At 31.2% G+C, this 12,916-nt stretch overlaps 1 protein-coding gene across 1 annotated transcript in view; it reads left to right on the forward strand.

Moving 5' to 3' along the window:
• LOC125067383 (E3 ubiquitin-protein ligase RNF19B-like) overlaps window positions 1–12,916 on the forward strand; it is a 61,919-nt gene that overhangs the window by 20,975 nt on the left and 28,028 nt on the right. The window contains exon 2 of the mRNA XM_047675945.1: window positions 11,585–11,670. Coding sequence (XP_047531901.1) covers window positions 11,585–11,670 — 86 coding nt within the window. The remainder of the gene's footprint in view (window positions 1–11,584; window positions 11,671–12,916) is intronic.

The raw sequence follows: 12,916 nt of genomic DNA on the forward strand, positions 1-12,916 counted from the left end.
ACGCTGGCTGAACCCTACGAGATAGATCAAATAATGTACTACATTATTTTTTACTATTGTACATCTTAAAAAAGGTCTACAAAAATGTCCGTAATGGTATATTTCTAATTCTTAGGGATAACGCACAATAACTATTTTTTATCGACAAAAAGGGTAAATAATATAGAGAAGATCGTGTGGAAAGAGTAAATTTAAAATTAGTAATTATGTAGCAAGTCATTTCAAAATAACGCATAATGGCAGTCTTATCGATTAAAGATCGATCTTTCCACAACCTTTGGATGAAAGACATAAAGATTGTGATTAAAAGGATAAGTCAATGAACGATAGCTAGAAAAAAAAAAACAATAATAATACGAAATAATATAATGGAAGTAAATAAAAAAAAATTCAAAAAGGCTAACGATAAATCAGTAAATTACATTTAACAAAAAAAATGCTTTGTAATCTCTGGTGTGTCCTATAGTATTTATAAATACCACAGATAAATAATTCACACAAAATTATAATGCTATAAAAACAAATATTGCTATTTATACTTAGTAGTCGACAACCCTTATGTCGTTTCATCCTGGTGGTATTACTTATTCACGTCTTATTCAGCTCCAAATAGCGGCATTGTTTGTGTGATAAATTGTTTCCATCTCGAGGAAATAACTGGTGTGGAATGATAATGTTACATATTTATTACCACGTAGTTCGTACTTATCGACCAGCACTCGACTTGCCTGCCCTTGAAACACAAAGCAGACATGCATTTGCATGTGTTTTAATATTAAACATGCTTGGAATATAAATCCGTCGCCATGAACAACTAAATTTGGTACATTTTTTATATTTTGTTTTGGGGGAATTTCGTCGAGATCACATATTATTTATAATAGAAATTCAAACGAATTAATTGATCACCTAATGAAATCTGCTCCGCCCGTATCGACATGTTCTAACACGCTAACACAGGATTTGATATGTTATATCCCTTTTAACAAGACGTGGCTAGACATTACGTCGCAGAAAAAGGTAATAACTGCTAAGATCTTTTCTTCTCTTATGTCCTTTTGAAAAGAAAGGTTGAAGTTTAATTCACTTTGCTGCTTCAATCTCAAGGTCACAAATTTGTCATTTCATCCTACGCCTAGAGTACTCAGACACAGTAAACAGTTCCCGGATTTAAACAAAGTTCTTAAGTTGTTTGTAAAGATGACCTTTCATGTTTGTTAACTAGTTCGATTTAATCTCAGCTTTAGTTGAAATGTTAGTTGAAATATTTTTAACAAAATATAATTATATTCTTATATTAATACTAAATTCTAATTTATTTTTATGCTTATGAATACTAGCAGACGAGTGCGATAAACCTGTATTGATTTTACTTGTGCTAGTAATACTTTTTATTTTTTAATAAATAATCCGTCATTTTCATCGTAGGTTTATAAAATGTCAATGATCTGATAACTTTCTGATCCTTTATTCGTTAATTATATACATCTTCTAAAATAATAACGATTGTAATCAACGTACTATAATATTAGTTTTTAATTTATATAGCACACACTAATTTTCTTTAATGGTTTATGTGTACATAATACCATAGCAAAGTAGCGTAGCCTTTAACGCCTTTGAATTAGCTAGACAGATATTCGTTTCGCCAGACGGCTGTGATTTTTATGAGTTCTCTGACATGTGAGTGTGCGACGTGACGACGTACCCAGTTTATTACGACCCTCAAACGCCTAGTAAGGATGTAAAAGTCCATTCAGTCATTGTACTCTCTTCAATGTGTGATGTCTTAAGCCGATTTCCGAGTTCATAGCACTCTTTTATAAGTAAACTCTGACGCATTAAGATGGCTAATATTTTCTAGCATATCTCAAGAAATCTTATATCTTCAACATTATGAAATAATATACTAACAATAGTTTCATATTATGCTTAACGGTAAACTCTAAACTTCAACAAAGATTAAACACCGTTCTTTAAGTTTTTATCACTAATATTTATCTTGGATTTGATAAGAAGTTTACACTTAAATCATAGTGTTAGTTGCTGGCCCTTGCGGTACTTTTTTATCATCTACTGGAGGATGAAGACAATCTTTAATATTTATTGTACCGTTATAAGGAAAAGCTTTATAGGGTTTTCAATCGTTAATTCAAGCAATATGTTTTTTTATATTTGCTTCATGTTTACATCGAGAAACGTATAAATACCCTTGTCGTCTGTTTTATCAGTGATCTTAATACAAAACCAATGAATCTATACTTAAAATATATTTTATTAAGCCTTCTACAAACATTTAAATCACCAAGTTGACATAGACACAATATAGAGTTTATAAAGCGTCGTACCTACTAGGAAAAAATTGATTTTTTAATAAGTGCATTTAAATTCGGTATTACTTCAAGGAAAAATGAAATTAATTCATACGGTAAATCCGTATATTCGCCAAATTGTAAATTCATATATTTTATATGAATAATCCGAGACAGCAATTCAATGCTTTTTCCTGTTAGTTCGCAACGGAAACGGAAGGAACGCCTGTGATGCTTGTTGCTTTTTTTTATACATGTATTTTATATGTTAAATACATATATTTGTAGATAATTACGTATTTAATGATTTTTTTAATGATATTGAAACTTGTCCGTTGATTTCATGATTGACAACATATTATATTTATAAATCCCAGACGTATTTCTAAAACAGTTAGATGTTATGTCATAGATTGCATTGACGGGAACTGAATAACATTCACAATAACCATTCTCATCAGCAAAAAACGAAGCAAAAGGAACGTGGGATAGTCGGTTTCATCAATCAAGATCTGAAAGCGATGTTAGGATATGAAAAAACTATCTTTTAACAATTAACCTTATATATAAAGCGGCTTTACAATTAATTAATCGTTTTGCTCGTCAAGATCGAGACGTTAAACTTGATCTTCACAATCCCATTTTTTTTTATGGGGACGGTATTTTGCTTACGCCTCGTAGACAATTCAACTATCCATAAGAAAAGTGATTCGTTTTGCTAATGTATTCACTTTGCTTATTGCGTAGATGTAAATCGATATTAATGTTTTATAAATATGAACGTCTCAACCAATTTATTTCAAAGAAGCAATTTCGACCATGACATGGTTGATCAATTCGTGTGTTTATTATGCACAATCACACAATAATAAATTGTACGATTGCGCCACAAAACATATATATATATAACATAGGCTACCTGGTTGTTAATTGAAACTGTTTTTAGGGTTAATTATTTTAGTTTGTGAATCATCGTATTGTAATCGATAATAACCATAATTTCTTCACTCAAGTAGAATTTAAGGACTTTTTCTCGTTTCGATGGATCTTCTTAATTTGTATAGAGATTGTTCATTTAACTTTTGGTGATATGTATAAAATATACATAATTATATAATTATTTAGATTGGAAAATTTTAACACAACAATAACCGGCTTCAAATACCGAACGAAAAATAATTTTCCAAATTGATTCATAAATAAATAATTGTCTAGTTAACAAAAAATAAAAAAAATACAACCAAATATATTATGTCTGAAACGGAAATATGTAATTGTTAAAAACTTAGCAAAGGGATATTTGAGACAATATTTTTCTGCCTTTGCTTTTTATTGACAATGATAATTATATAATTAGTATTAAATTATTAATATCTAAACTTGTATTTCCTAACCTTGTGAAAGAAAATCGCGATCGTTGTCAAACTCATTTACACAAGGAATTCTATAATTAATATCAATTATATTATTATGAATCTATTGTTTTCGCTAATATTCTATTTATTAATGTTATGTAATTTATTAGTATTGATAAAGAATAATAATACATTATTATAGATCTTTTTCAGTGTTTTATGATAATGAATGACTCCTTCGGCGCAAATTTAGTGTAATTAGTCAAAACAATTACCACCATACGTACGATAAGTAGTGACCAAAGGTCGCCTTAAATGTCTCCTGATATAAATACAGTGATATCAAAAATTTTTGTTTATTGTTTACGAGACGGTTTGTGAATTCACACGTTTGAAAAGAAAAGTTGTGTTAATATGAACGATATTCTGTTTATCGATCAACTGAAATGGTTGATCGGACTTGTGCGTTTGAAGAGTGATCTATGTGAGTACTGTTTTGACTTTATATATTCACTTTCAATTATACTCGTGACGTATATGTATATATTGAGACGTTTTGTTATAGTACAGTTGCTTCATAATAAATATTAATGTTGTGGTTATACGTCACGTACACTAGCGAGAATTCAATCTGTTGAAAGGATACGTTCTAATAGCGAGTCGACTCCTTTATCTAGTGTCTAAGAATAGGCTTAATGTCTGTGAATTTGCATCGAATACCGGATCTGAAGCGGAATGGGAGCGGTGCGAGCACGCGACAACTAGTCCGCCCTGATGTCACTGATCTATTCAGCTAATAACTTGCGCCCGCGCATTTTTAACTATAGCGATTTTGAATATTCTGATTTTTGATATTTCAATGCTATCTGTGGTTTGTTTTTGATTAATACCTTTATATAAGGGGCATTATTGCCTGCTTCCCGTTATCTCATCTGTATTCTACACAGTATTTATATTTGTTTGAGGGAACTTCTTGTGTCGTATTAACCAAGGAATCTCTTTGATCAATGGAACTCTAACATCATAAAATAATAATGGGCGCAGGAAGTAAACTACTAATGACTAACAATTGATTTGTTTTACTATCCGAAACATAAAGACGTATGAAATAAAATTAGAATGAGAATGAATTAACGAAACGTTTGTATTTCTATGTAAAATTTTTAAGGTTTTCTAACAATCTATTTGATTCGAACGTGCGTGTTGTAAGTTTTCTTTGCAGTGAAGTGATGTAACAGATTTAAATGACATAAGTACGTGTGTTCGTAAGGATGATCTGTCTATACGTTATTGGATTGGAATTTTGTTGAATACTTTCTGCTATTTATAACCTTCGTGTAATAGTTTGATCGACTATTAAGTATTTCGAATTGAATCTTTGGAAAATCATTGTATTAACATTTTTTCAATTATTTCGTTTTATTTCCTTAAATTATTTATGCTGATATAATAAATTGTTTTTGTTATTTGTTTTGGTATTTTGAATATTAGTTATCGTTCCTAGATAGTGTTATCTATGTATAATACATTCCTTTTAGTTTCAGGATGAGTGTACTTAATAACGAAGGTTTATTTATCGTTATCGTCTACGATTATTTTTAATATCTATAAGTCAATAACAATTTTAATCGATTAAAGATAATAAACAATATACACAATTTCAACAAAAAATTGTGATTTCATCTCCACGTGGACTTTTTATCTTCTTTATTGACTATTGTATCAACAGTGTTATTTAAATAGTTGAGTTTATTAAAAAAATACTTGTATTTGTTCCATGCATGTACTAAAACAAGTCTTTATTTAGTACTCTGGAATTTTAATGTTTAACATGGTGATGAAAACTACATTACTTAAAATAAATGCATTTAAATATTACATAACGTTATATAATAGATAATAAATTGATCCAGCACGTTGAAGTGTTAGAAAAAGACTAGCAAAGAACGAAGGTAATAACGTTTTTGTATATAATAGTATAATGAGTTCAAAATTAATAATTAAAAACAATTGGATACGTAGAGAATAATTAAAAAATATTCATTGACGTATAGTAACGTATAGTTAATGCTAAATTTCAGCTAAATCGTTTGAGTAGAAATGTTATCAAATTCTACACATTCTAACAGCTGGTGACGCTACATAGAATGATGTTATATACTTGTATGTAATATAGTTGTTAATCTTTAAAACAATAAATTTTGTTTGATTGTGTTCAGTGTTCGTGTATTGTCAATGTTAATAATAATCGATCCAATGATACGTTATTGGATCGTTAATAGGTATCCATTAGCGTGTTCACGCTGCACAATTAGACACTCCTTCGTGTGACCAAAGGTGAGCTCTAAGACATTATGACGATATTATTTTTATTAGCAATCATATTTTTTGTATGAAACAACAAAGCATTGCTGAGAAATATGTCTTAATTACATCTAATTCGTTTTAATCTTTAGTCTAGGAAAATGAATGTTTTGATGATTTATTTAAATTTAATTTATTACATTAATCTTATCTTATTAATTTTTATAATCCCAAAAGATAATCCCGCTTACTGTATTAATGTTTAGTGACGCGTCTTTTTTGTTAATACGGCGACGATTGTGTCGCTTTTAATTACTAAATTATTAACAAACTAGCTGTCGCACGCAGCTTTGCTCGCGCTTTAGTCGGCAGGTGTTAGGCACAAAATGTACCTATGTTATTCCTTGGAGTTCAAGCTTGCTCTAAGCCAAATTCCATCAAATTCAGTTCAGAGGTTTGGTTGTGAAAGAGCAACAGACAGACAGCCAGAGATACTTTCGCATTTAAAATATTAGTAAAGGTTGTTAATTACTACACACTATACAATCGTACGCTTTTGATTTTGTATAAGCTTTTGTTGTTTCACAATAGGGTCCCGCGCGCTTTAATCTGCCTTTTGTTTTATAATCTGAGTTATTTAATTTCTAAAGAGGTACTATTTTTGTTTAATTTATTACTTCATATGTTGAAATTATTTAATTTTCTATCGAAATTTCTTTCGCATGAGCCAGACTTTCAAGCATATTTTGTTATTTAAATTAATATTTATCGTTTGTTAAAGTGAACTCTTGATCTTTATACATTGGCTTTGAAACACTATTAGTAGTTACAAAAAAATAATTATACGTAGTTATAAATCTCGTTCTCATCATTACAGTTTTTTTTTGTTTGAATTCTTCCTCATTTAGTCATTGGTCTTTCCCAACTACGAATGTAGGTCGATGCACCGCAATTTGGGAAACTTATCCGTGAACGTTTGTTAATCTCGTGGAATTGAAATCGACATGTGACTGTGACGAATCTTTATTACAAGTAATAAAATAGAGGCACGTCAAATAGTCCGAAGATACACCAAAGATTACGGAATAGACGTTTGTGAAGTGAATGTGTGTGTTTAACTTGAATATTGAACAAAACTAAATCTATTTAACACTTGGGGTTGTTTCATAGTTACATTGGTTGAATGTTTGCTATCCCTTAGTTAAAGATTCGCTATGATGATACTTTTATTATAACTGGTAGTCGATGCGTAATTATACAAATATGAATTCTTAAAATTTGTTGTGACATGACATGTGTTGGTGTCGTTGAACTATTTACAAATATATCAAGACTGACGGTTAAAGGGGGCAATTCGTTAAATAACTCTGTCTTCTTTTGTAAAATGTCAATCAATAATGACAGAGAAAAAATAGTTTTATCTAAACATACACTAAACACCGTTTATTAGGGCGTTAAATATACACGATTGGTAATTACCTTTGTTTTTTTTAATAATTGTGCTTTTTCGTCTAGATCAGGTAAAAATTTGCCAAGAATACTAGCAGTATTTCCCTGCTGAGTCATAATAATCTCAAAACGTCCTAATCTTGTTTAATATTATTCGTTGGTTCCCATGCAAGATAAGTAATTAAATTGTATTTATTGATTCAAGTGTTCGCAAGACTTGAATAAAATTGGTTTTGATATAGTTAGTGGAAGCTATTAAATAAAATGCTAAGTATATGATTGCTTGGAATATATTGCACCATACAATGTTATAAAGTAGTGCATTATTTATATAATTTCTAATAATGTCAATAAAATGCCATATAAAAAAGGGATTTCCAGAAGATTTCGAAGACGTCACCTTTAACGGTATCGGCAAAACATACCACACCTAGTTTCTGGGCTATTCCCGGGTGTAACCTAAAGCGATAAATAAAGCGACTTTCCTTGTACCGAGTTGTTTTATGTTTTTTTTAATGTACAGTACAGTACATGCTCTTTTATATTATTAACTAATAATTCCCAACATCGACAATGAAATCTCGACCGTTTCAGTTGTTACAGACAAATTGCCGTAATTGCTATACAAAGATTTATAGATTTTTTATGTCATATTTATTGCTTGACTGTTTTTATCATTTATTATGAATTAAGTTTATGTGTAAACTTCTAATAGTCCAGCTAAATACCGTTTTTATTTTAAACTAATAGTCGGATGGTCCAAAGCACCTGATGGTAATCACTAACCATAGACGTAAAAATAACTATTTCTTACATAGTCAATGCTCCATTAACTTTAGTATCTAAGATGTCATCCTTCCAATATAAACACAATACTTAACAATGGCGTTTTACGATAGAATATATGACGAATGTGTGGAACCAGACGGATTCGCACAAAGTTCTACCATTAAGTAAATATTTCGGCATAAATTGCAAAGATTCTTCATATTCCTCACGCGGCTACTATTCTTTATTGATAGAACTATGTCACAAAACTTCAAGCACGTACGAAGTCCACAACAAGCTACAAATTAAGCGATACGATAACGCGATTACTTTTAAAAATTAAACATGAATCCTATGTTTTATAAAATCACAAACTACATATCTCTTATAACCGGTATTCAAGTCTTAGATCGTCTGCGAACATCACTTTCTCTTAAAAACATAATTGTATAACTCGGCTATGTGTGGGAATTATTGAGTTCCCATGGCACATTCCTTCAAGTTTCCTTATACGTCACATTTTGTCTGAATGTCTGAATGATAGGAAGTAGAAGAAATTTCGATTCGAAATAAAGTTCGGTCAATAGCATTTATTCTTGCCCCTGAGATATTTTCATTTTAAACGTTTTTCTTAAATTTACAGGGTGTTACCAAGTGGAGCTCTTAAATTTATATCCTTAGTGCCTTTTTTCACATTAGACAAATTTACTATTCATATTGGAAAACAGCAAAGTAATATATAAAAATGCACACACGTGATCAATAAAGTATATTTAAGAAAAAAACGCTTACATTGCTTCATTATAGAAAGGTCAGGTCTATAAGAAATACCCCCAATAATATGTGTTTTCAATAGCATTGCGTCATAATATACAATTACGCAAAATATAATGGAAGCAAGTATTGAAAACAATTTCGACCCAGATCAAAAGTAAACTCTTATGACTTCCGTTGAATTATATTTCTGCTGATACGACTAGGGTTACCAGGTGTCTAGTGTTTACTTGGGACACTTTGTTTTTTTTTTTGTTTCAACAGTGTAAAAATTTACAATAAAACACAAAATCAGTGGCTAATCTATTTCCTAAAATATTTTAATCGATCTTAGACCGGATAAGATGAGAGTATAATTATATTTGATAAATAGACGCATTATTTGTAGCACCTTATTCACTTTTTGCTATTTTTCTATCTTTCCTGTCAGTGTCAGCTTTCTATCCTCCTGCATCCGGTTGTTTTCAAGTATATCTGGTAAACTTGGATATGGCAAATTGTGCAAGATTACTTGCCGACTATTCGATTCTTGTTTCGTTTCGTTTACCATCACACAGCCATCGTTATTTATTGTCCGTCTCACCGACATTGATTAAAGAACGACAGTACTACCATGTTTGACACAGTTTTGGATTATTCCCGAACTCCTTATTGAAATACTTTTTTTTTTAATATTCACGGCCTTGCTTAAAACTTGAGCCGAGAAGTACAGAAGTGAAACCGAGAAGTGCCTAAGTTAAACTATTTCAATAAGTAGTTCAACTTAGATTAGTTTAAGTTATCACTTCTGTCGGGCGCCACCTTATTGATTGCGTTTAGTAGTTTATTGTGCATATTTTTAAATTTCAAACATCATCTAACTATTGCAGGAAAAATATTTTAAAAAATGTATAGTATTATTCATAAATATTTTTATTAGTGTTTTAATGTGTAACTGTTATTCTATAATTTGTTACCGTAACTCATTGACTAGAGTTACTGGTCTACATGATGTAACTTCAATGTAATATCGTATTACAAAGGCTATTGACCACACGAAATTAACAAGGCGTAACGCACTGTTAATAAGGACGAGTATTAAACCGCACTATTTATATCAACGATTCAACGGTGTCTCATATAATAAATCGTGGCATTACTACTATATCTGGAACTATTCTGTGAATGCAATGTCCAATCTCGACTTAGAACTCGATCGTGAAATGATAGAAGGCTATGGAAAAACTATGACAATTATTATGACAACAAAATAGTACCACAATAAAAATGTAACTGTAAATTTGTTTATGTTTGGAAATAATTCCACTAGGCCGGTGCAATGCGTGTTGGATACACATGTGTTAGTTTTAAATTTACGATATGAATAATAAACCCCGATTGTACTTGATATGAAAATTCTGTGGTGGTTGCCCGTATTTTAACCCTCTACCGTCGATTATATTTTCTTATTCCTGTGTTGTAGCCTCTGCGACCTCTCTTAATAAAATATATACAATAGGTTGGCTTTTAATACACGATCAAGTTAAACATCGTGTGTTATATTTTTTTCTTAGAGTATATTGTACTCAGCGAGCTGAGTCACAACACAGCGCTTATCTGGAGTTTGTTTATACCGCGTGTTTACGTTGATATTACAATCACACTCACTTTAACTGCGGCATGAGTTCAAGGAATATTAAGTATGAATCAGACAAAAAAAAAGTATATATTTAGTTCAAAATAATCGTAAATTAATCGACATTAGGTAGCGTGTAGAGACAAAGTAAGTTTTAATATACATGGCGAAAATTATGAGTTCAGATCTGGACAAACATAACGCGCACGTGTTCTTTATATGACAACATAAATATATATTTACGTTTGTCTGTCGGATGAAATCTGTCGTATGTAAAACCACCACGCGAAGTCGAATAAACTCCAAGCTTTCTTCATAACCCTCCCTTAGTTTAGGGTTTCCCCTCAGTTAGACGATAACAGGATGTTGCTTTATAGCTCGTTAGTATTGCCACTGTTACTTAAACGTAATTACATACGACTGAAATTATCTTATTTTTATTTTAAGCAAAATCTTGCCATACGATATAGTTTTTGAGATAATCGATGTATGAGATGTTACATTTATTGTAAATGAACTTACAAAATATACATAATTCAAGGAAGCTTTTATAAGCCTATTTTATGATATAAGTAGACGGCCGAGCAAATGGGCCACCTGATGATAAGTGGTTACCACCGCCCATAGACAATAGCGATGTAAGAAATATTAACTATTCCTTACATCGCCTTTGAGCCACCAACCTTGGGAACTAAGATGTTATGTCCCTTGTGCCTGTAGTTACGCTGGTTCACTCACTCTTCAAACCTTAACACAACAATACTAAGTACTGATGTTTGCCGGTTTATATTATTTGATGAATGGGTTGCATCTACCCAGATGGACTTGTACAAAGTCTTGCCACCAAGTAAAACGCCTGCATCGTGTTTTACAGGATTATATTAAACGTAAAGCAACTACCAGTTCGGAATGTAGATTGTACCGAGAAGTTATGTCAATATAGTGATGTCAATCAAATACCTTTGCGTGTAACGTCCGTTAGTCAATCGGCTTTATATTTGTTTCAGTATTGGACCAGGGGGAGCGGCCAGTTAAAATCAGCACAGAAACACAGGCAAAGCCGACAGTGCAGTACATCGCGGAGGACGAAGAGGTAAACGATAACGATATTACGTAATCAAATTTAAGTGATATTATAACAAGATTGTTTTAAAGTAAAGGTTAGCCAATTGCAAACGTTAATTTTACTATAACAAGCTTGTTTCAAAGTAACGATAGCCAATTGCAAATGTGAGAGTTTTATGTTGTTCTATTATTTCGAAGTCACAAACCTTTTCAAAGATATTAAGCCTAAAGAGTGTTGTGATTACAATATGCGAATCGGTCCGAAAATTAAGCCCTCGAACTGGCACCAATAACAATTTTTAAAGTGGTTATATTTTAAGGTGTCAGTGTGCCGCTTAATGTGAACTGGCTCAAACACGATTCATATTCGCGTTCGCACTGTTTCATGAATGTTCGCGGCGAGAGTGTGGTGCCCGCATAATATAAAACTATAAGTACGTTGTTTATGTGCAAGGAACCTTTCCTCTAATGATGGAACAAGGACGTTATAATACAATTAGCTCTTGTTAAGAAGAAAATTGTTATCATAATACGATATTACCTAATAAAGTTCCGTAATTTAAACTTGCAGCCAATAAATAAAGTCCATCGAGTTATTAAAAATAAAAAATAAATCCGATATTAATATAATCCTACCTATTTAATACTCCGTATCAAAATGTAAAAATGCATGTAATCGTCGATTTCTAAGTCTCGTTTTGTAATAAAAGTTTTGTTTACTGAATTACCTAATCATTTATACGAATTCGTATTATACATCGATTTCTTAGAAAGAAAAACACGAACCGAGTTTCTCGGTGGTCTTTTTCGTTAGCACTGACATTCCGATTTGGTACTAAGTGATATATTCTTTACCAAATTAGAATAATACAATTAAGACTTAGTGTTGGAATATGTACATGTATGAGACATATCTAACAATACCAAATACTATATAAAAAAAATATACGATTTATATTCCCGACTTATTCGACTTCTGTCAATTATGATTCGATTACCCGTTCGAGTATGATTGAGGGACATACATACAAAGTAACATATTTCACATACACGTTATTGGCGAGATTAATAAGTGATATATATTTTACCGACAGCCACTTTGTTCATTTTTTTTATTGTGCTTTTATTTGTACCGAGAGGGCACGGATTATTTCGCCAGTCACATGCGAATGTCAGATACCGGGCAATTGTTAACTTGAGTAACATTGACAATATGACGTCACTAGATTCTGACATATTTTTGAATGATATTTATAGTCTGTAATTAGTTTTTA

Source organism: Vanessa atalanta, chromosome 11 (genome assembly GCF_905147765.1).
Source record: "Vanessa atalanta chromosome 11, ilVanAtal1.2, whole genome shotgun sequence".
Lineage (NCBI taxonomy): Eukaryota > Metazoa > Arthropoda > Insecta > Lepidoptera > Nymphalidae > Vanessa > Vanessa atalanta.